The 24,995-nt window shown below is 39.0% G+C and overlaps 2 protein-coding genes across 4 annotated transcripts in view; one reads left to right on the top strand and one right to left on the bottom strand.

Moving 5' to 3' along the window:
• LOC148164506 (uncharacterized) overlaps positions 1-24,995 on the top strand; it is a 276,999-nt gene that overhangs the window by 18,908 nt on the left and 233,096 nt on the right. The window lies entirely within an intron of this gene.
• Positions 3,922-24,100, bottom strand: LOC114208332 (guanylate-binding protein 5-like). 3 transcript variants are annotated; one of them, XM_028102383.2, is made up of 12 exons: positions 23,914-23,998; positions 23,517-23,652; positions 20,302-20,510; positions 19,666-19,793; positions 11,416-11,525; positions 10,965-11,161; positions 10,369-10,611; positions 8,827-9,107; positions 7,846-8,058; positions 6,981-7,083; positions 6,511-6,692; positions 3,922-5,064 (listed from the first exon to the last, which is right to left on the bottom strand). In XM_028102383.2, the coding sequence occupies exons 2-12, from the start codon at positions 23,543-23,545 to the stop codon at positions 4,939-4,941; spliced, it is 1,821 nt and encodes a 606-aa protein (XP_027958184.2). In that variant the 5' UTR covers positions 23,546-23,652; positions 23,914-23,998; the 3' UTR covers positions 3,922-4,938. The 3 variants fall into 3 exon arrangements, with proteins under 3 accessions (XP_027958184.2, XP_027958186.2, XP_027958185.1); XM_028102385.2 differs by lacking the exon at positions 23,517-23,652 and having other exon boundaries at positions 23,914-24,100; XM_028102384.2 differs by lacking the exon at positions 8,827-9,107 and having other exon boundaries at positions 7,846-7,958.

Below are 24,995 nucleotides of genomic sequence, written 5' to 3'. Positions count from 1 at the left end.
TTTAAAGAAAGACTTATATATGTACAAAATAAGGGTTGATACGTTGAAGGGATGGAATATGACTGTAAAGATGAAAATTATAAAATGTTTTAAGAAAGGAATTGATAAGGTGTTTGAAAAAAAGAAGAGGATTAAGAACAAAAGGAAAGAAAGGAAAAGAAGGGCGGGAGATAATGTGATCAGGCAGGAGACTGGAAAAAAGCCATACACTAGAGATTTAGGGTATATTTTGATGTTAGAAGAAACTGTATCTCAAAATTTTAAAGAGAGAACAACTTATATATGCCAAAACTAAGGGTAACTACTATGAAAGGGTAGAATATGACTCTAAAAATGAAAAGTAAAAATGTCTTTTTAAACAAAGGTATTGATAAAATGTTGGTTGAAAAAGGGAAAAAGAAAAATAAAAAAAAACAGTTAAATAATAATGAATCATGGTAAAAAAGCCATGAATTCTATGTGCAGTATTCCCCTAGCGCTGGAGTTCTCCCATTCTCATTTATCGGTAAACTTGGTCTTGGCTGGCTGTTTGTGCTGATCTTCTGGGGGAGGGGCCTGTTGCCGTGGTTCCCAAATGTCTTTGCCGGAGGTGGAATTGGCCCACCCTTGCTGGTCCAAGCTAAGCAATCTGCTCAGGTTTGCTCTCAGGAGCTTTTGTTCCCTGCAAGCTTTCCCTACAGTGTTGGAGGACGAGAGTGAAAATGGCGGCCTCCCAATCTCCGCCCGGGAGGAGCTGAGAACTCGGGGCTCCGCTCCTCACTGCGCCCCCAGAGAAAAGCTGTCAGTCACTCCCTTGTCCCCGGTCTCCGCCTGTACTCCGTGCTCACCCGGCCTGTGACCGAGTGTTTCTATCTCTGGCACCCGACCCCGTGTGGAGTCTCCAAACCCAGCAGATCCCCGCGGTGCGCTTCTGTGCCACTCCTCCCAGGGGAGGACGGGGAGTCTCTTCCCCGGATCTGCCGCTTATTGGGTCCCTGCTGGAGGAGTAGTGGCCCAACTGTGCCACGGATCACAGTTTATGGCAACCCCGAGCTGAGAGCTTGCTCCTGGGCTCTGTCTCTGCAGCTGGCTTCCCTGCTCCAATACCTGGGAGCTCTGCCGCACTCAGGCACCCCCGGTCTTTCTGTGACCCCGAGGGTCCTGAGACCACACTGTCCCGCGAGGGTTCCACCCCCCGCTTAGCCACTGGAGCGACGTCGCTCAGCGGAGCCGACTCTAAAAGTTCTGATTTTGTGCTCCGCGGCTCTATCACTTGCCAGAAGCGGCTGACGGAGGCCCCCTCCCCCGCCATCTATCCTCCCAAATATCACCTTGGATTCACTTCTCCGCACGTCCTACCTTCCAGAAAGTGGTCGCTTTTCTGTTCAGAGAGTTGTTGTTATTCCGGTGCTAGCTCTTCTTCAAACGTCTGGTAGAATTCCCCTGGGAAGCCATTCAGTCCAGAGATTTTTGATTACTGTTTCAATTTCTTTGCTGGTTATGGGTCTGTTCAAGTGTTCAATTTCTTTGTGTTTCAGTTTTGGTAGTTTGTAAGTTTCTAGGAATTTCTTCCGGATTGTCCTGTTTGTTGGCATATAATTTTTCATAGTATTCTTTCGTAATTGTTTGTATTTCTGTGATGTTGATTGTGATCTCTCCTCTGTCATTTGTGATTTTATCTCTTTGGATCCTTTCTCTTTTCTTTTTGATAAGTCTGGTAGGGGCTTATCAATTTCATTAATTTTTTGAAAAACCAGCCCTTAGTTTTGTTAATTTGTTCTACTGGTTTGTTTGTTTCTATATCATTGATTTCTGCTCTAGTCTTTATTATTTCCCTTCTTCTGCTGGCTTTAGGCTTTATTTACTGTTCTTTTCCAGCTCTTAACTTTAAGTGTACGTTTAGGTTATATATTTGAGACTTTTCTTGCTTCTTGAGGTAGACCTGTACTGTAATAAACTTTTCCTCTTAAGACTGCCTTTCCTGCATCCCAGAGGTTTTGGGCTGTTGTGCTTTCAATTTCATTTGCTTCCATGTATTTTTAAAATTTCTTCTTTAATTTCCTGACTAACCCATTCATTCTATAGGATGTTCTTTAACCTGCATGTTTTTGATGTCTTTTCAATTTTTTTCTTGTGGTTGACTTCCAATTTCATAGCGTTGTGGTCTGAAAATATATATGGTATGATCTCAATCTTTTTGTACTTGTTGAGGGCTGATTTGTGACCCAGTGTGTGATCTATTCTGGAGAATGTTCCATGTGCACTCGAGAAGAATGTGTACTCTGCTCTTTTAGGATGAAATGTTCTGACTATATCTGTTAAGTCCAAATGGACTTGGTCCAGTGTGTCCTTCAAAACCATTGTTTCCTTGTTGATTTTCTGCTTAGATGATCTGTCCATTGCTGTAATTGGGATGTTAAAGTCCCCTACTGTTATTGTATTATCATCATTGAGTTTCTTTATGTTTGTTATTAATTGATTTATATATATGGGTGCTCCCAAGTTGGGGGCATAAATATTTACAATCGTTAGATCTTCTTGATGATTGACCCCTTAATTATGATAAAATGCCCTTCTTCATCTTTTGTTTTAGTCTTTGTTTTAAAATCTAGTTTGTCTGCTATAGGTATGGCTACTTTGGCTTTCTTTTGACATCTGTTAGCATCATAGATGGTTCTCCATCCCCTGACTTTCAATCTGTGGGTGTCTTTAGGTCTAAAATGAATCTCTTGTAGGCAGCATTTAGATGGATCTTGCTTTTTTATCCATTCTGATACCCTGTGTCTTTTGATTGGAGCATTTAGTCCATTTACGTTCAGAGTGATTATTGAGCGATATGAATTTAGTGCCCTTGTGTTACCTGTGGAGTTGGTGTTTCTGGTGATGTTCCTTTCTAGTCTTTGTTGCTTTTGGTCTTTTTTTCCCACTCAAAGTCTCCCTTAATATTTCTTGTAGGGCTGTTTTAGTGGTCATGAACTCCTTTAGTTTTTGTTTGTCTTTTAAGCAGACTCCCCACTGAATGGGGGCCTGACACAGGGCTCAATCTAAAGACCCTGAGATCATGACTTAGTCCAAATCAAGAGTCAATGCTTAACCAACTGAGCCACCCAGGCGCCCCAAATAAATAAAATAGGCGCCTGGGTGGCTCAGTTGGTTAAGCGACTGCCTTCGGCTCAGGTCATGATCCTGGAGTTCCAGGATTGAGTCCCGCATCAGGCTCCCTGCTCAGCAGGGAGTCTGCTTCTCCCTCTGACCCTCTCTCATGTGCTCTCTCTCTCTCATTCTCTCAAATAAATAAATAAAATCTTTTAAAAAAATAAAAATAAAAAAATAAAAATATTTTATTTATTAGAGAGAGATACTTGGAATGAGAGAGAGAGAGAGAGAGCACAAGCAGGGGGAGTGGCAGAGGGAGAGGGAGAAGCAGACTCCCTGCCGAGTAGGGAGCCAGACACAGGGCTCAATCCCAGGACTCTGGGATCATGACCTGAGCCAAAGGCAGATGCTTAATCAACTGAGCCACCCAGGCACCCGCCCCCCCCAATAAATAGATCTTTTTAAAATGGCTGCAAATTAATGCCACACCTCATATAGAGAGGTAGATTCATTTCTCATTGCCTTGAATCTGGGCTGTCGCTATGAACTATTCTGATACAATGGAATGCAGAAAAAGGGGTTGTTGAGTGTAAAACTGGATCTTAAGAGATCTTAAGCTTGTAGTTTTGCTACTTGAAACACTGTCTTGGAAGCTGGCCACATGAGAGTGCCCTGCTGTGCAGAGGCCATGTTAGACACGTATATAGAGAGAGCAATGGTGCAAGTGGATAACCTCAAGGTACAGTCATGTGTCTGTAGCATGTATGACTTTCCAAATTTTTCTAATTTTGGAGAAAATAAAAACAAAGTAGTAGAGTTATGTTTTTGAAAAATTTAATTGTTATTTATAACTAAAAATATGTACCAATATATTTAAACAGTCCATAATTTTAGAAAAAAATCAGTACACTTTTATATATGATTGCAAAGAATTAAGATCATTTAACTTAAGCACTAAAGTAAGTGTAAAAAGGAAATGATCCCCATGCACCTTATTTAGCCTTTCTTATACCATCTATTTACAGGCTCTGAAGATTATAAACATGTGACACACAGTTATTAAGTCCAATATAAATTGCTTCATGATATAAAATATCCTATTTAAGTTATGCCCTTTGTGAGGATGAACAAGGAAAAGTCTTATTTAGCCCTCAGCCTATGACACAATTTCTATGCTGGTAGTTCTTTCCATTTTCTGGAGTACCTCTATTTCATTACCATTTTTTTTAAGTTGTTTTCTTTTGTTTTGTTTACAGCTTAGAATTAAGCAGATTATTTACTATACTAACCGTACCCAGAAGTCATATCATTGCACATAGATTGAGCAATGTCCATTCACATGAGAACCATGCATTGTTTCCACTAAGAAGCGAGATTAGTCGTCCTTAGTATTGGTGCCTCCCTCTGATGGCATCCAGCACAAGACCACTTGGCAGGAGCGACGCCCATCTGAGCCCATGACTTTGGCCAAATTGTACTTGACTTGGTCCATTGTGGATAACACCCCTTAGGCCACTTCCAATCCCCTCAGTCCAAAAATGGAAAATTGGAGGGATGGATTTGGGTTACAAGACAGTTTCCCCTGATGGAACCAATCCAGTATCGCCCCAAAGAGAGTGATAAAATTCCCTTATTACACAATTTCACAGTCTCTTTAAGGAAGTGATCATCATTTAAACTATGGAATTATTGAAATGTACATTTTACTAATTAGAAGCCTTATATCTTTATAATTGTACAGAAGTTTGATACAATAATTATGAAGTTTGTTTAAGCGGTGATTGTCCCAGGTTCTATAGTTTCTCATTCTTTTGTGTCTTTAGTGAAAGAGAACAAGAAAAGTTAGTTCTGATGTTTAACTCTTTAGAGTAAGATGCATTTATCATCCTGATCATCCTGTGAGGCAGCATTCCTCTGGAGATCCTGGATTTCGTTTTGAAGGCTTCTGTGTTCAGCTTCGATTTTCTTATTGAGATTTTCGGCCTCTTCCTAAAGAGTGTTAATAAAACAGTAGAGCTTAGCAGAAAGTAATGTCCAAATCACTTGGGAAAAAGCCCAGATCATTGACTTTTCTTTGTTTATTTTAATCTGTCAGTAAGTAACAGACAGTCACTGAATTCTTCTTTTCCATTCATGTGCATTTCTCATTCTTGGTTTCCTACTTGTGTCATCCCTCTCCTTTTACCTCTTTCTCTAGCTCCAGAAACAACATCTTCTCCCAATCCCTGAAATATTGGTGTCCCAAGAATTATATCCCCTTATTTTATACATCCTCCCTAGGCAATCTTTGTCACAGCCAGACTTTAATTCTCATCTATACAGAGAGGAATGTCAGATCTAGTTTGAAGAAGAGAAGCTGGGTGTCTAGGTGACCTCTACAGTCAGGCAAGGAGTTTGAGCCTTTGCTAAGGTAATTTGTTCTAGGTCTCCACTGTTAGGGGACAGAAGTAGAAGGAGAGCAAGGAGATCAAGAATCCCACGTCGACTATACTGCAGGGCTGTAATCTCAAAAAGTCTTGGATCAGTACCTGGAAAACTGGGACGTGCAGGTAGACTGTCCACACCCCCCCCCCCCCCCCACCGGGGAAGGGCTGCCTCATAAGGGTATCCACCCAAGATTTTTGTACCAGGTTTGTAGAAACAAACCACTGAAGATCCTAATTTCTGGGAAGGCAGTTTAGATAATTTGGTAAGCTGGTATTGGCATTGAGTTATCTCTTTTTGGAACTTCATTTTTCTCATCGCACCTCATACTTCTGCTTCACACTGAACAGGACAGATGAGAGCATGAATGCAAAGTACTTTGTACAGTGCTTGGTAAATAGGAGCTACTGCTTTTTGAGTAATGGTAATAGTAAAGGACTGAATGAAATAAACTGCAAGCTAAAGGCCTTTAGAACCACTGATGATTAAGGCAAGGATAGGGGCATAGACACAAAAGGATGAATTAATTTAATAAGGTAATCATAACCAAAGAAGAAGACTGTCTAGAGCAATGAACAAGATACCAAAAAAAAAAAAAAAAAAAAAACCCAAAAAACAACCAACCAACCAACCAAACAAACCCTAATTGCCAGGGGATAGAGAGGGCCTGGGCTTTTATTTAACAAATTTTAGTGCTTTTTCTAGAACAAACACAATTCTGAACTCAAATGTTCTCATTTAATTATCAAAATAACCCTGTAAAATGGGCATTATTACTGTCTCCATTTTCCACCAGAGGAAACCGAGGCACAGAGGGGACAGATCGGGTGCCCAAACCACGTCTGTCGTAGGAGGTGGAGCTGGGATTCATACCCACGAAGTCTGACCCCAGAGTCCTTGACCTGTGCCACAGTACCGTACTGCTTCTCCGCCTTGTCACTGCTTCATGCCTCATCGATACAGGGAGGGGAGAGACGATTAAAATCCTGAGATGAAATACTTGAGGAATACCTGGAATCGACGTTCTAGGGCCCTCTGCTGTTGTTGCACCTGGTACTTTCTGAACATTTGCATCTGTCTCACTTGTTCTTGATGGAGCCACTCCCTTTGCTCCATCATTTGCAGGTTATACCTCTGAATCACCTCCAACCTTTGTGCTTCAATTTTCGCAGCCATTGCTTTCATATGTGCCTCTGAAAAAGAAGAAAATGGCAACCCTCTCTAGGATTAGAGAGCCTCTTCCTTCTGCTTTCCACTCTTGTTATTGCTACTACCTCATAAAGAAAATTCCCTGGAACTGTTTCCCTTCCAGAAAACCATGTTGCAGCGGACGGTACATGCCCTATTCAGCTTCAGCCCAAGGAGCTAGGAAATCATCTTTCACACACTTGCTCTGGTTTATGGATCACAGGTGAACCAGGTGAAATTCACTTAAAATGTGTGGCAAGATCTGTCTTACATCCCCTCCATTTCCTACTCACCTTCTATCTCCTTTTGCCTCTTTGTTAGAGCCAGGTCTATCTGTAGGATGGCATCGCTTGTAGACTGTCTGGAGTGTAAATATTCCTGCAGAGCCTTCTCAGCCTGGGGACCCCAAAAACATGCAGTTAGAAGTAGGAAATGGGGATTAAGAATGTTATAAACCTTTATTTCATCCCCGGATCCTTTCCTTCCTGGAAGTGCTCAGCCCTGTAGTCGGTAACCCTGCCAATGAAGCCTCATTTGTCACAGGGGTGGCCAATCTCTGGGCTGGCCAATCAGAACACCCAAGGCCGCTAGATGCAAAGAATTTGGGGACAAGGGGAAAAGACTGCAACCTGGGTGTTTGAAAGACTGATATGGATGCTGGGAAGATAAGCTTTCTCCCCAAGATTGTGAGCACAAAAGACTAGCTAAGCTTGGAGCTGTTGGTGTCATGCTGCCGCCATGCGGGGTGAGCCTGCCTGAGAATGAAACCAATAGTGAGGAAAACGGAACAAAAAGCTGAAATGGAGATTGGAAAGAAGGAAGGAAGGGGTAAAATTTAGGATATTGTTTGAACTCCTGAATGTAGCTATACTTGCAATGGCATTTAAATGTTTTGCTTTTAGTTTATATAAGGCAGTCAGTTATCATATTTTCTTACATTAGCTTCAGTTACTGCCATTCTGTGCCACGTCATCAAGAAAGTCCTATCATTATAATGAATGTTCATGATTGCAATAAACGTCTGGTGATTATGGTGATATGGTTCGGTTTAATTCCACAGCTATCATTAGAGAATAAATACTTTCTTCCTGTCCTCATTGGTTTTTGAAAGAAGCCCCTTAACAATTTCCTGCAATTAATAGATAAAACTTGGAATACCTGCATTCCTTTCCTGGGCTCCCAATAGTATCTTGCTTTCAGCAATTCTGTCTTCTGAATGAGGAGATGATGTCCTCCTGGTTTTGAATAAATCCCCTGCATCACATCATTTTCTAGAGGACCAAAAATAGCCTGAAGTAAAGCTGAGCAACGGTATGATGATGCCTCCATGTTCTGTTCATATAAGTCATCCTTTCTTGCTTCTAGCAGAGTCTTCAGTGAGACAGAAGTCCACGGAAAAGATGTTAGCCAACATTTCAGCATTTCTAGAAATGGTTCTCAAAAAGAATCTTTATATTTTTTTAATAGAAACTAAAGGGCTGCAAGTAAGACTGTATCTTTTTCACCAAGCCTAGAAAAGTTCTAAAGATGATACACTGTAGAAAAATTACTTTGCTTTTGTGTTTGAAATCCCCTGAAACCTCTCTTTGGCTATTTCTGCTTTAGATGTCATCTTTAGACTACAGATCTCTAGCCTCATGCCATAATTTTAAATGCAATCTACTGTTTTAGAACATTTCTGGTTTTAGTGTGACACTGGGCCTGGGATTCCCAGTGAGTAGGAGGACTGCAGATATAGTGTATGTTATCAAACCTGGAACCATAATCTTTTAGTAGACCCATTTGGCAATTCTGTATGCTTGATTAATAAAAAAGGAAAGTTAATGAATACTTTATGAATAAAATGTTTTAAGAATAAGATGGCTTAAAAAATTAGTCCATGGTTGTAACATGGTACAGTGCATCTTGTGTGTGTGAAAGTTTCAGAATCTATAGGGTCCAGGGTAGTAACATGTTTGTTTGTTTTCAGAATAAGTGAAATCTTGATCAGGTAAGTGGTAATCATTATTTTCCAGTCTAGTAAGGATTGCTTTTCTTTTTTCAGTCCCCATTTTGCCTTTCATAGCAGTAAAAAGCAACTTTGCCTCTTACTGTTCATAAGCCCCATGACCTAGAGAAGAAAAAAGAAAAGATAATTACTTCTAATTCCTTCTGAAACTTTTGGTCCATATCCTTGAAAGAGTTCTTCATGAAGAGTTCTATGGCCTCTCTTTCACTTTCCCTGTGCAGGTCCAGCAACTCCTGGAGGGTTTCTGTGGGCAGCTGCACCTTCTGGCCCATCTGCTGGTCATAGTGGGCAATGGCTTTTTTTACTGCTGCTGAGTTCTTGATCTGGGCCAAGGCCAAGACTGAGTTCTCCATGCAGGGCAGATCCCCACGACTGATGGCATTAATGTAGGTCAGCACTAGGCTTTTTAGACCTTCACAGGGGGAGGAGATGCTTGTATTATTTGTAAGAAAGAAGGCGTGCCCTAAACTGGGTAATTCTGTGAATGTTAATTTCACAGTGCATTGCCTGCATTTTTTCAGCTTTGTGTACCCTGTTCAAGTGGTCCAAATAAGGTCCTTTGGGAGACTGTGTGACCAAAACAAGGATCGTTCTTTCTTTGGGAAAAGAAAGTATTCAAAGGGAAAAACTCAAGATGTATGTGATCATCCACATTTCATCCTTTTCTCATTGAGAAATAAGAAAATGGTCATATAAACTTGGGCATATTTGTTTGATTAGGATGCTATAGGCCTTTTGCTTTTTTTTTTTTAAGATTTTTTTTTTATTAGAGAGAGTGAGAAACAGCATGAGAGGGGAGAAGGTCAGAGGGAGAAGCAGGCCCCGCCCCTGAGCCGGGAGCCCGATGTAGGACTCGATCCCAGGACTCCAGGATCATGACCTGAGCCGAAGGTAGTCACTTAACTGACTGAGCCACCCAGGCACCCTAGGCCTTTTGCTTCTTTACTCTTCCCTTTCTTCCCCCCTTCCTCGAGGTTCTATTCCCTTCAGAATTCCCTTTCGTCTTTCACTTCTGTATGTAAAGCATGAGTGTTATCCTGCTCTGGAAAAGCACAAAGCGAGCACATTAGACCAGGTCTCCTTTACCCTTTGTCGAAACATTCCTGTTTGTCTTTCTTGTCCTTTGCATACTTTTGTTTGCACTCACCTTTCTTCTAGAATGCAGTAATAATTTACAGAATTCTGAGACATACAGACTTCAGGAGAAACTGGATCTAGAAGACTGCTTAGATTTTTTTTAGGGTTCTAGACAAACTGGGCCTCTGTTTAATGTTTGTATGAACTCACTTCATTTCCACAGAGAATGTATATGTGGTCCTCATTTTTGTGTCTCTCAAAGCCTGGAACATATAATAAGTATCTACTATATTGTTTGAACAAATGGTGCCAACCCATGTGGGTTAGTCTAGTTCAACAGGGGACCACTTATGGGGAGAACTTTTTTAACTTGACCTTTTTTTCCAGGTTACATTTCTATTTTATCCTACTTTTGAGGCATTACTAAACACTAGAAATATTTTTGGTACCCACTGGAATTTAATAAATATGATACACATGATTTTCTTGGTAGTAACTGACTATGCACTTTCAACATTGACAGTGGAAGGAGAAACTTAGAACAGTGTCCCATTCCTTATGTTGAATTGAAGGAAAATCCTAAAAAAGATACTCACGGGGCCCATTGACCTTGATACCCCCTGGAAGAGCTTTAGTCTTGGAATGGTTAAAGATGTAGGAACAGAATGTTGCCACTTGTTCCACAAATTCAGGATCCAGATCTTCGTTAGGCAGTGACTCAAGCTTGGCAAGCTTCTTCCGGTGAGTGGGAGAGTCAAAGATAAAGCATTTCCTTATTGGAAAGAATTCTTTTATACATAGACGGGGCAAATTGAAATTTTGAACACTTTGATTAGTGCCTGGGGAAAGAAAAATAGGATTTATTTAGTACAAGATTAACATTTGAGTTAACTTACTCTCCACAAATAAATGTGCCTTCCACCTGATGTTATTTATTTCAGTAAATCTTCACAGACTCTAAGCAAAAAGCTAAAAGGTAACTAATTAGGGAAAGGAAAAAAGAAAACCTTGCTCCAAGAACAGAAGAGTAATACATTTTAATATTGAGTCAATTCGTTTACTATAAATTAATATTTATTTGGTACTTTAGCCCCGGTGAATAAATATAGGAGGCTGAATTTAACCACTTACACTTGAGAGATAATTTCTTTTATTACTTTTCATCTCTTTCTGAGACTCAAGTCCCTGTTACCTTGCTTTAGCCTCAGGGAATTCTCCAGGTATTCATCTGCTGTGATGACTTGCTCATCTACTTCCAGGGTTAGGTAGAAATCTCTCAGAATCCACACGAAGTCTGGACAGAAGCTCTCAAGGTTAGTTGCATCTTCAACCCCTTCAAAATCAGGTGAGGATACTTTCCTGAGCCGATTTGACAGTTCTGTCACATAGCTGGGATGCAGTTAAGGAAAACTCTTGGAAATAGAACTCATCTAAGCCCGTATATTTAATTCCATGTCTCCCTATTCTTTTATTTTCCCTTTGGATCTTAACTCCTTATTTCATCTGTAAATTTAAGGACTCTCTTTATTGTACCTTTAATGCTTACATGTTTTCATTTTTGTGTTTAATTCACAAACTCAGAAACACAGTTGGTAAATACAGTTCTCTCAGCTTTGGTGCCATCTTGGACCACAAAAGGATACTGCAATAGGTCAATAGCTCTCTGGTCAATTTTGTTCATAGTATTGTATACAAAGATACTGCTCAGTAGTATTGCCAGTGCAAAGATCTGGGTATCATTCTTCTTGTCACCCTAAAGAACAAATTTAAATCATGTCCCATGGTATTTTTAGATGAGCAATCATTAAAAATAGGCCCTTGACTTACAAATGTTAAACAAGACAGACAAAAATGTTTATCAGAAACATCTGAACATTGAATAATATAGTTCTATCTATTAGCATTGATAAATTTATACAGAACCATATATTGTTAACTCACCAGTTTTTCTTTTTTAAAAAATTATTTAAATTTTAAGTAGTTAACATACAGTGCAATATTAGTTTTGGGAGTAGAATTCAGTGATCGGTCACTTACATAAACACCCACTGCTGATCATAACAAGTGCCCTCCTTAATACCCATCACCTGTCCCCCACCCCTCCATCAACCCTTAGTTTGTTCTCTATCGTTAAGAGACTCTTATGACTTATTTCCCTCTCTCCTTTTTTTCTTTTCCCTCTTCCCATATGTTCATCTGTTTTCTTTTTTAAATTCCATGTATGAGTGAGATCATATGGTATTTGTCTTTGACTGACTTCTTTCACTTAGCATAATACACTCTAGCTCCATCCATGTCATCGCAAATGGCAAGATTTCATCCTTTTTGATGGCTGAATAATATTCCATTGTATATATGTACCACATTTTCTTTATCCATTCATCAGTCGATTGGTATTTGGGCTCTCTCCATAGTTGGGCTATTGTTGATAATGCTGCTATAAACATTGGGGTGCATGTATCCCTTTGAATCTGTATTTTTGTATCCTTTGGGTAAATACCCAGTAGTACAATTGCTGGATCATAGGGTAGTTCTATTTTTAACTTTTTGAGGAACCTCCGTACTCCAGAATGGCTGCACCAATTTGCATTCCGACCAGCAGCGCAAGAGGGTTCCCCTTTCTCTGCATCCTTGCCAACACCTGTTATTTCTTGTGCTGTTAATTTTAACCATCCTGACAGGTGTGAGATGATATCTCATCATGGTTTTCATTTGTTTTTCCCTGATAATGAGTGATGTTGATGTTTCATCTGTAAATTTAAGGACTCTTAAATTTATACATTTAAGATGTATAGAAATACATTTAAGATGTATAGAAAAGATGCTTTTCTTTTCTTTTCATGTGTCTGTTAGCCACCTGGATGTCTTGTTTTGGAAAAGTATCTATTCATGGCTTCTTCCCATTTCTTAACTGGGTTATTTGTGTTTGGGGTGTTGAGTTTGGTAAGTTCGTTGTAGATTTTTGATACTGACCCTTTATCAGATACGTTGTTTGCAAATATCTTCACCCATTCTGTAGGGTGTCTTTTAGTTTTGTTGATTGTCTCCTTCTCTGTGCAGAAGCTTTTTATCTTGATGAAGCCCCAATAGTTCATCCTTGCTTTTGTTTCCCTTGTCTCTGGCGATGTGTCCAGTAAGAAGTTGCTGTGGCTGAGGTCACAGAGGTTTCCCCCCGTGTTCTCCCCTAGAATTTTGATGGTTTCCTGTCTCATATCAAGGTCTTTCATCCATTTTGAATCTATTTTTGTGTATGGTGTAAGAAAGTTGTCTAGTTTCATTTTTCTGCATGTTGCTGTCTAGTTTTTCAAACACTGTTTGTTGAAAAGACTTTTTTCCATTGGATATTGTTTCCTGCTTTGTCGAAGATTAGTTGACCATATAGTTGTGGGTCCATTTCTAGGTTCTCTATTCTGTTTCATTGATCTGTCTGTTTTTGTGCCAGTACCATACTGTCTTGATGACTACAGCTTTGTAATAGAGCTTGAAATCTGGAATAGTTATGCCTCCAGTTTTGTTTTTCTTTTTCAGAATTGCTTTGGCTATTTGGAATCTTTCATGCTTCCATACACATTTTAGGATTGTTTCTTCTAGCTCTATGGTATTTTGATGGGGATTGCATTAAATGTGTCGATTGGATATTGGTAATATGGCTATTTTAACAATGTTCTTCTAATCCATGAACACGGAATGCTTTTCCATTTCTTTGTGTCCTCTTCAATTTCTTTCCAAAGTGTTCTGTGGTTTTCAGAGTACAGATATTTTACTTATTTAGTTAGGTATCTTATTGTTCTGGGTGCAGTGGCAAAGGAGGTTGATTCCTTGTTTCTTTTTCTACTTCTTTGTTATTGGTGTATAGAAATGCAAGAGATTTCTGCACATTGATTTTATATCCTGCCACTTTGCTGAATTCATGTATAACTTCTAGCAATGTTTTGGTGTAGTCTTTCAGGTTTTCTACACAGAGTATCATATTGTCTACAAATAATGCAAGTTTGACTTCTTCCTTGCCTATTCAGATGCCTTTTACTTCTTTGTGTTGTCTGATTGCTGGGGCTAAGACTTCCAGTACTATGTTAAATAGTAATGGTGAGAATGGACATCCTTGTCTTGTTCCTGACCATAGGGGAAAGGCTCTCAGTTTTTCCCCTAGGGATCATATTAGCTGTGGGTTTTTCAGATAATGCTTTTATGATGTTGAGGTGTGTTCTATCTATCCCTACTTTGTTGAGGGTTTTTATCAAGAATGGATGCTGTATTTTGTCAAATGCTTTTTCTGCATCTATTGAGAGGATCATATGGTTTTTATCCTTTCTTTTATTAATGTAGTATATCATGTTGATATACTACAACATTTGGGATTTGGGAATATTGAACCAGCCCTGCTGCCCAGAAATAAATCCGACTTGACCATGGTGAATAATTCTCCTCATGTACAGTTGGATTTGATTTGCTAGTATTTTATTGAGACTTGTTGCATCCATGTTCATCAGGGATATTGGCCTGTAATTCTTCTTTTTAGTGGGGTTTTTGGAATCAAGGGAAGCTGGCTTTGTAGAATGAATTTGGAAGCTTTCCTTCCATTTCTATTCTCTGGAATAGTTTGAGAAGAATAGGTGCTAGCTCTTATTTAAATGTCTGGTAGAATTTCCCTGGGAAGCCATTCAGCCCAGAGATTTTTTGATTACTGTTTCAATTTCTTTGCTGGTTATGGGTCTGTTCAAGTATTCAACATCTTTGTGTTTCAGTTTTGGTAGTTTGTAAGTTTCTAGGAATTTGTCCATTTCTTCCAGATTGTCAAGTTTGTTGGCATATAATTTTTCATAGTATTCTTGTATTTCTGTGATGTTGGTTGTGATCTCTCCTCTGTCATTTGTGATTTTATCTATTTGGGTCCTTTCTCTTTTATTTTTGGTAAGTCTGGTAGGGGATTATCAATTTCATTAATTTTTTGAAGAACCAGCTCTTTGTTAATCTGTTCTACTGGGTTGTTTGTATATCATTGATTTCTGCTCTAGTCTTTATTATTTCCCTTCTTCTGCTGGCTTTAGGCTTTATTTAGTATTCTTTTCTAGCTCTTAACTTTAAGTGTAAGTTTAGGTTATATATTTGAGGCTTTTCTTTATTTTATTTTTTTAAGATTTTATTTATTTATTTGAGAGAGAGAATGAGAGAAGGCACGAGAGGGTAGAGGGTCAGAGGGAGAAGCAGACTCCCTGCTGAGCAGGGAGCCCGATGTGGGACTCGATCCCAGGACTCCAGGGTCATGACCTGAGCCGAAGGCAGTCGCTTAACCAACTGAGCCACCCAGGCGCCCAAGACTTTTCTTGCTTCTTGAGGTAGACCTGTACTGTAATAAACTTTTCCTCTTAAGACTGCCTTTCCTGCATCCCATAGGTTTTGGGCTGTTGTGCTTTCAATTTCATTTGCTTCCATGTATTTTTAAATTTCTTCTTTAATTTCCTGATTAACCCATTCATTCTTTCATAGGATGTTTTTTAACCTGCATGTTTTTGAGGTCTTTTCAATTTTTTTCTTGTGGTTGACTTCCAATTTCATAGCGTTGTGGTCTGAAAATATCATGTTATGATCTCAATCTTTTTGTACTTGTTGAGGGCTGATTTGTGACCCAATGTGTGACCTATTCTGGAGAATGTTCCATGTGCACGCGAGAAGAATGTGTACTCTGCTGTTTTAGGAGGAAATGTTCTGACAATATCTGTTAAGTCCATTTGGTCCAGTGTGTCCTTCAAAACCATTGTTTCCTTGTTGATTTTCTGCTTAGATGATCTGTCCATTGCTGTAATTGGGATGTTAAAGTCCCCTACTATTATTGTTTTATCATCAATGAGTTTCTTTATGTTTGTTATTAATTGATTTATATATATATGGGTGCTCCCAAGTTGGGGGCATAAATATTTACAATCGTTAGATCTTCTTGATGATTGACCCCTTAATTATGATAAAATGCCCTTCTTCATCTTTTGTTTTAGTCTTTGTTTTAAAATCTAGTTTGTCTGCTATAGGTATGGCTACTTTGGCTTTCTTTTGACATCTGTTAGCATCATAGATGGTTCTCCATCCCCTGACTTTCAATCTGTGGGTGTCTTTAGGTCTAAAATGAGTCTCTTGTAGGCAGCATTTAGATGGATCTTGCTTTTTTATCCATTCTGATACCCTGTGTCTTTTGATTGGAGCATTTAGTCCATTTACGTTCAGAGTGATTATTGAGCAATATGAATTTAGTGCCCTTGTGTTACCTGTGGAGTTGGTGTTTCTGGTAATGTTCTGGTAATGTTCTCTGGTTCTCTAGTCTTTGTTGCTTTTGTTCTTTTTTTCTCCCCTCAAAGAGTTCCCCTTAAAATTTCTTACAGAACTGGTTTAGTGGTCACAAACTCCTTTAGTTTTTGTTTGTCTGGAAAACTCTTTCTCCTTCCTTTCTGAATAACAGCCTTGCTGGGTAAAGAATTCTTGTCTGTATATTTTTCGCATTCGACCACTGAATAATTCCTTCCACTCCTTTCTGGCCTGCCAAGTTTTTGCGAACGGATCTGCTACAGACTTGATCTGTCTTCCCTTGTAGGTTAATTTTTCCCTTGCTGCTTCCAGGATTCTTTCCTTGTCTGTCTATTTTGTGGATTTGACTATGATATGCCTTTCTGATGGTGGGCTTTTGTTGAATTTAATGGGAGTTCTCTGTGCTTCCTGGATTTTGATGTCTGTGTCCTTCCCCAGATTAGGGAAGTTTTCAGCTATAATTTGTTGGAATACACCTTTTGCCCCTTTATCTTATGGGACTCCTATGATATGAATGTTATTACATTTTACTAGGGTGCTGAGTTCCTTCATGGTCCATTACCTTTCTTTCCCTCTTCCTTTTGGCTCCATTTTCCATAATTTTATCTTCTATATCACTGATTTGTTTCTCTGCTTCATCCATCCTTGTTTTTATGGCACCCATTTATGTTTACATCTCAGTTATAGCATTTTTAATTTTGGCCTGACAAGATTTTAGTTCTTTTATCTCTGTAGTAAGGGATTCTCTAGTGTCTTCTATGCTTTTTTCAAGCCCAGCTAGTATTCTTATAATTATTGTTTTCAATTCTAGTTCAGACATCTTATGTCTGTATTGATGAAATCCCTGGTTGTGAATTCTACCTTATGTTCTTTCTTTTGGGGTGAATTCCTCCATCTCATCATTTTTCCCAGAAAAGAAAAGAAGAAAGAGAAAAAAACAACAACACAAAAAACTGAAACAAATAGATAAAGTAAAAAATGAAGGAAGGAAAACAAAAACACAAAACAAGAAAACAAAAAAACCCACTAGATCCTGGGTTTGTTTTGGTCTACTTGTTAAGAGAATCTAGATCCTAAAATAAAAAAATAAGATAAAATGAAAGTAGAAAAAAATAAAAAATATATATGAAAAGCATATAAAAATTTAAAAAGTTAATAATAGGGCGCCTGGGTGGCTCAGTTGGTTAAGCGACCGCCTTCGGCTCAGGTCATGATCCTGGAGTCTCAGGATCGAGTCCCACATCGGGCTTCCTGCTCAGCAGGGAGTCTGCTTCTCCCTCTGACCCTCTTCCCTCTCGTGCTTTCTATCTCTCATTCTCTCTCTCTCTCAAATAAATAAATAAAATCTTTAAAAAAAAAGTTAATAATAAAAGATTAATAAAAGATTTGGAACTATAAGAAAATAAATGAAAAATAAATTTAAAAGAAATAAAAGTAAAAAGGAAGCTCAATCCTATTTCCCCTAGAGCTGAAGCTTTGTAGCACTCTATGATCAATAAATTTGGTGCAAGGTAGTTGTTTGTGCTGGTCTTCTGGGGGAGGGGCCTGCTGGGCTGACTCTCAGGCTGACTTGTGTCCGTGGAAATGCTTCTCCAGGAGCATGGGGGTGGGGCTTAGTGTAAACAGCTCTGGCCTCCAGTAGGTGGACTGTTTTGCTCCCTGAAGGCTTTCCAAAGGTGGTTGTTTTTCTACTTGTAGACTTGCAGTTTTTGTTCTCTCAGACTTCTGATTGACTTCTTGGCTGTTCAGACTAATTTGATAACTATCTAGCCATGTTTGAGGGATGAGACAAGCTCAGGATCCCCCTACTTCTCCACCATCTTAACTCTTCCCCCTTCAGCAGTTTTCCTTAGAACTAGTTAGGTATTTGCAATGGATAGTCAAAGTTAGTGGGGTAACCAGAGTACTTAAAATCAAGATTTTCATCAAAAACAACAAATATTGGTGAGGATGTGGAGAAAAAGGAACCCTTATGCACTATTGGTGGAAATGCAAACTGCTGCAGCCACTGTGGAAAACAGGGTGGAGTTTCCTCCAAAAATTAAAAATAGAACTACCATATGGATCATATGGATCCAGTGATTCCACTACTGGAAATTTACCCAAAGAATGCAAAAACACTAATTCAAAAAGATACATGAACCCCTAGGTTTATTGTGACATTATTTACAATAGTCAAAATATGGAAGCAGTGCAAGTGTCCATTGACTGAAAAATGGATAAAGATGTGGTGTGTGTGTCTCTCTCTATATATATATATAGAGAGAGAGACACACACAAACACACATACATACATACACACAATGGAATATTACTCATCCATAAAAAATGAATTCTTGCCATTTGCAATAACATGGACCTAGAGGGTATAATACTAAGTGTAATAAGTCAGATAAAGACAAATACCCTTTGATTTTACTCGTATGTGGAATTTAAGAAACAAAACAAAAAAAGAGACAAATGAAAATAAAAAATAGACTCTTAACTGTAGAGACCAAACTGATTATTACCACAGGGGAGGTAGGAGGGAGTAGATGGATGAAATAGGTAAAGGATTAAAGTACACTTATACTGATGAGCACTGAGTAATGTGTAGAATTGTTGAATTGCTATATAATACAACTGAAACTAATGTAACACTGTACATGAATTTTATTGGAATTTTAAAATGAAAAAAATCAAGATCTTCAATTGTGTAAAACAAATCTGGCCTGTACACATAATATGTATATCTATTTTATTGACAAGTTATTATACACAAGACAGTTCACATTACTGGTCTTGTCTAATACTCAAAGCAATACTAGGAGATATGTTTATAACTATGGTTTTCATGTTACAGATGTGGAAACTAAAGCACAAAATGAGGTAGCCATTTTGATTTTGTGGCAAATCAAAAGCAAAATGAAAACATGGAAAACAAGGGAAGTGCAAGGGAAAGATTCTGTTGGGTGCTAGAGCCAGCTCATACCAGCTCACAAGAGCTGATTGTACACTCATTGTTCTGAACCATGAGTTTAGTGACTTCACTTTGGAAGCTTGGAATTCGCTTTGATGGAAATATTTAGAAAATTGGCAAGTGCTACAAATCAAGTCTTCCTCCTAACCCCCACACACTGGGCTGGTTGTTAAATACCAGTATAGAAGTGGAAAAAGCCCACGTATTTACTGTTCAAATGCTAAGTTGGATAAAATCAAAAGGAAAATAAAAGATCTGGGGAGATTTGCTTGTCAAAGTCAGAAAGCTACAAGTGCCAGAGCCCTTATTTGAACCCAAGATCCTCTGACCCAGAGCTCACTACTAATCACTCTTCTCTGCAGGATCAGACTCGTGAGAGTGGTTTTATTTGTACCATCTTTTCTGCATTTCAGTTAACTGCCTAGCTCTATATTAGTGTCTTGTCCCAGTCATGATTCTGGCTTATAAATGTATTTTTCTCATCTCAGATTTCCAAATCTTGACTATTAAAAATAGAAAGGGAAAAAATGTATACTCTGTCAAACAGAAGTACAAATTCAGAAAAACAAACACAAGAACAAACCTCCCTGTGTAAAGAATGTTCAGAAGTGAGGAGGAATCAAAAGGTAATCAAAATTACCTTTTCTACATCTCCTAGACCCTCTGTGTCAAGAAGAACTAGGGTGTGGTTCGGCTTCTTGGCATGAGGCACACACCACATCCAGATACCCTTGGTGTGAGACTGCACCGTGGTTCCAATAGAGAAGCCTGCAAGGGGGAAGGGAGAGGTAGTAAGAGAGGAGGAGATCTGGAAGTTGGAGATCTTCTTGACAACTGAGCTAGGGTTTAAGAAATGCACAGTGAGGACACATCAAAAAGTATAGCCAGTATTGATCTGAATTACAACAGAGGAATGGGAAAATGAGAGTATCAAATACCATAGGTTGTAAATTTGATGTTTTTCCTTTTTACAGGAATGTCACACATTTTAGTAGTTTATAATTACATGTATAGAAATTATTTTATTGATGTCTTCCTCCTTAAGATGGGAAAATATGCTTTTCCTAGGGAGAAACTAAGAGAAGAAAAAGAGGTGATATGTCAGGAACAGACCTCTGCCTTTGCTTCCCAGAATATAATTAGCCACCTGTGGCCCAAACATTAGCTTTTGGCATTATTCCCTGTCTCTAACTTTCTCTCCTTGCATCACTGCACTCAGTGCTGGCAGTGTGGGTGGACAGAAGGGACTTAGCAGAGTTTTGGTGGTGCCACTCACCCTTGTTCTTTCCAGCCAGCTTGTTCATCAGGTAGGATTTGCCTGTGCGGTAGAGGCCTACAATAGCCACCACAACAAGAGGATTCTTATTGGCTGCCAGGATCTCCAAAGCTTCCTGATTAGCCACCAGTTGCCCTCTGATGTTCTCAATGAGGCACACTGGGGCCGGCATGTGGATCTCTGAGGCCATGATCAGAGTGTTCCCTGGTCTGCAAGGGAAGGGATGAGATAGTTCAAAATTTCCAGTTTTACAGAAAAGAAAGTCATTTTGCTTCCTGAACTTGGGGACAAACTACTTCCCAAAATGGCCAATGTTTCTAAAGAAATTTTTGAAAAAAAGACAGCAAAGGGGGTCATAGTAAAATAAGTTCTAGGCCCTTCTCAGGACTATTATACTTAAGAACCATTGGTTCTTAAGTATTTGGTGGGCATAAGGAAATCCATTTCCTGAGTTTTACCTATTTTTAGTTTAAATCTGACTCTTCCCTTTTGGTTTTTGGCTTGCTTGTGTTCCCTAGTTTTTACCTTCCTGAATCCTTAGATTGAATCTTTATGACCACCATTTGTTATATTATACTTCTTGCTTTTATCCTTTATCAACTTGTTTCCCTCTAATGTACGGCTATGTCTAGTCAAGCTGTATTATACTAAATCCTGCCAGGTCATTATGTAGCATAATCTAACAAATCATAATTGTTTACTTCTTATAGCTGTTTTTAAAAAACATTTATTTATTTATTTATTTATTGAGCTTAGAGAGAGGGCACACAAGCCAGGGAGGGGCAGAAAGAGAGGGAGAGAGAGAACCTCAAGCAGGCTCCATGCCCAGCACAGAGCCCAACAAGGGTTCCATCTCAGGATTCTGAGATCATGACCTGAGTTGAAACCAAGAGTCATGCTTAATCGACCGAGCCACCCGGGTGCCCCTTATAGCTGTACTTTTAAAGAATTTTTTGTATAGCTGTAGTAGTGCCTTCTTCAATCAAAACTTCAATTCATGATTGTTTTATGAATGAGAGAGTGAGTGAAAATACCTTTGTAAATAATACTTGGCCATTGACTTCTGGGCATCAATTCCTGTAACCTGAAGAGTTGCTGATAAAGCATTTTTAAGAAAATGTTTGGTTTTTTGCCTTGCCTTATTATAAGAGCAATTTTCTTCCTTTTTAGAAGTGATTATTTACTATGGAAGCTAAAAATCCAATATCTGCTTGACTTTCACTGAAATCTTAATTGAAAAGTTATGGATTCCCTTATTAGCCAGTGGTAGAAACTGCTTTTTAAAAATTATAAAAACTCATTCTCCCCTCTTCCTAATAGCTAATGCACTGGAGATTATTCAGGTGACAAATAAAAACAAACTGCTTAAGAGCAGATCATAGGTGATCCTTTGCAAATGGCACAGCACTATGGACATAGGAGCCAGGAAATGCCCAGGCCAACCTGAACCCAGGGAGGAATTCCATGATTTTACACACTCAAATGCCAAGTCTATTTCCATTCTAATGCATCTCTAATATAATATTGGTACTGTACATTTGTAGAGTTCTGGTTGCCTGATTTATATAAAGCAGGGGTCATAATCATTTTTAGATTACAAAGATATGGCGAACTGGCAGTGATGATCTACAGTTAGCTAGAAAAACAGAAGATACACAATCCAAATCTATTTGCAGATATTGGAGGCTTACAAGCCTTTGCGCTTTAGGATGATGTCACTAATGGAAGAGGGAACTAATGGGTCTGAATTTTCAGGCCTCCTAAAGAATAACATTAGCCCTGTGTATTTATATTAATAGAAGTATTTTACACATTGCCCCCAAATGTTATCTGGGTGACAACTTTAATGCTTTTAGGAGAGCCCAATCTCCAAAACATCTTTGCAGATTCAACATGAACACACCCATATGTAATTAACGGTTGCTCTGCCTTTCCGAGCCTGGCCTGTGATGTGTGCTCTGAGATGCATTCTTCTTAACTCTGTTAGAGCCTCATAAACGTTTGTAAATAAAAATAATGCAAGAGGAGCGCCTGGGTGGCTCAGTCATTAAGTATCTGCCTTCAGCTCGGGTCATGATCCCATGATCCTGGGATTGAGCAGCACATCAGACTCTGGCTTGGCAGCTAATCTGCTTCTCCCTCTGTCTCTGTGATCTCTCTCGCTTTTGCTCTCTCCCAAATAAATAAATAAAAATATTTTTTAAAAAATGCAAGAATGGATCAACACACACACAAATACACATTTGGCTTTGAAATAAGGCAGACCTGATTTCCAATACTAGCCCTACAAGTGGCTATTTGTATGACATTGGCATTTCTACTCAACACTCTTAGCCTATTTGTGAAAAAAAAATAGAGGTAAATAAATATTTATTTACACCAGTATAACTTCTAGCTTAGAAAAGAGAGCTGAAGGAGAAGGGGAACAAAGTATAAAGAAGGAAAATGCCAAGAAATATAGGAGAAAAGGCTCAGAAGTGCTAGTGATGGGGTGTCTAGAGGAAATCATCTCTGTTATCAGCCATACAATTCTAGTTGGTTTTGTTTGTTATTATTGTTTGCTTTTGCTTTGTTTTGCATTGTTTTTGGTTTGAGTTTGGAGGGGGAGGAAAGGCTTTTAGCAAGGAGATAAATGGAAATCAAACAAGAAGAAAATGCATGAAGCATGTGTCATGGCAAGAAATCCCAAGTATGAGCTCTAAGGAGCAAACAAAATTGCCAGACAGTATTGATGAGTCAAGCTGGGCAACTCAAATTAAATGATTCATAATAGTAGAGACAATAGAGGAGAAACAGAATCCAGCACAAGAAGCCCTAAGGAATGAGTGCATGCCAGAAAATAAAAATTAATTAATCCAGGGTTATTTTTTTTTAAGATTTTATTTATTTATTTGAGAGAGAGAGAATGAGAGATAAAAGCACGAGAGGGAAGAGGGTCAGAGGGAGAAGCAGACTCCCCGCTGAGCAGGAAGCCGATGCGGGACTCGATCCCGGGACTCCAGGATCATGACCTGAGCCGAAGGCAGTCGCTTTAACCAACTGAGCCACCCAGGCGCCCCTAATCCAGGGTTATTACTAAAGGAAGAAATCCATCTTACTAGGTTCAAGTCTATGACTAAAAGTATATAGCTGTTTTCATTAAACCTCTTCATTGTTCACTCTGAGTTTCAATTTTTTTCTTTTTTCGTTTTTAACAGTGTAAGCAAGCTATTTACCTTATATCACATTCATTGCTCTTTCTCATAAAAATAATACAGTTGCAGTTCTTCAAACTTTCAGATTGCAGTTTGAGATAATCAGGTTTTATCAAAAACAAAGGTAACTTAAGTGGCAGGTATGATCTCTGTAAATCTCAAGGTGGCAAAGAGAGGAAAACAGTGTTAAGACATTTCAGATTGTCAGTTTAGTCCCCACTCATGCTTGTGTCTGATTCAGCAGTAAACAGATGTAGCTGGAGCTTAGTGAATTCTGCTCCCTGTGTTAGAACATCACAATTTAGTCTTTAATTGTGTCTAATGGTCCACATCAGGTCTACTGCACCCTATCCTGGATAGAAAGTTTTGAAAACATTCTGACCCTTGCAAATCTTTTCCACCCTTGCCCCAGTCTTACCTTAACTGTAAATTCAGTAGCAGAGATCCTTTAGAGCTGGTAAGAAAGCTGCTTCCCTGAGAATGTGCTAAGAGTTCTTTGTCCCTCAGTTTAGGTGTGTTGGTTTCTGATCTACTTCTTCCCCATTCCTGGGGATTTCTTACCCGCCCCCGGCCATCAGAAGACAGATGATTAGGATGTGAAATCAGAAACTGAAAGTAGCAAGGGTCTTCAAAGCCTCACTACAGAAACTAAAACCACAAGGCAAGCTCGTTGACTAGTCATTTCAACGGTAATTCCCTGTATATTTTCTGGTGGATAGCTGGATGTTTGGCCTGAGTTCTCAGAAACTGCATGTTGTTAGTGGAAGACACTGTTTCTGCAATTTTTGAGATTGAGATCAGTTGTAATTTTTTTTTTCTACTCTAAGCCTTGTCCTCAGGGCTGTAAGGAACCATAAGTCCACAGTTACAGTGAATATAACCTGAAAGTATGTTTGAGTTTTGTGAATATGCCATTTTTGTTTGTTTTTGAGGAAGCAGCTTTTTTTTTTTAAAGATTTATTTATTTTAGAGAGCACACGGGGTGGGGGAGGGGCTAAGGAAGAGGGAGAGAGAAAATCCAAGCAAACTCCCTGCTGAGCGTGGAGCCCAACCTGGGGCTCGATCCCATGATCCTGAGATCTTGAACTGAGCCAAAATCAAGAGTTGGGTACTCAACCAACTGAGCCACTTAGGCACCCCAGGATGTGGCCATTCTGTGCAACACACAGAATAAATTGCTGTATAATTTCGGTGAAAGAAAATTAACTTTCTAAGGAGATAAATGCTGACAAGTTTTAAAGAACTTGTAAAATGATCCGTCATTACTGGGTCAACAGATTTTTATAACTGTATCTTTCACAAGTCAAGCAAATATTCAAATCAAACACTTGGAATACCTAGTATATACTGCAGTGTTCAAAGACAAGCAAGAAACAAACACATCGTAATCTCTCTGAGGAAATTTCTGTCTCGATAAATGCAATCTACTGCTTCCCCCACAACCCGCAATCCATTTTCCCAAGCATGTAAATATTTTTTTTGGTTTGTCTTCTTTATTTC

This window comes from Eumetopias jubatus, unplaced genomic scaffold (genome assembly GCF_037043125.1).
Source record: "Eumetopias jubatus isolate StellerSeaLion01/CBP00866 unplaced genomic scaffold, mEumJub1_p1.0 scaffold_4, whole genome shotgun sequence".
NCBI classification, from domain to species: Eukaryota; Metazoa; Chordata; class Mammalia; order Carnivora; family Otariidae; genus Eumetopias; species Eumetopias jubatus.
Note: the sequence above shows the minus strand (reverse complement) of the source record. Positions and strands in the feature narration are given on the sequence as shown.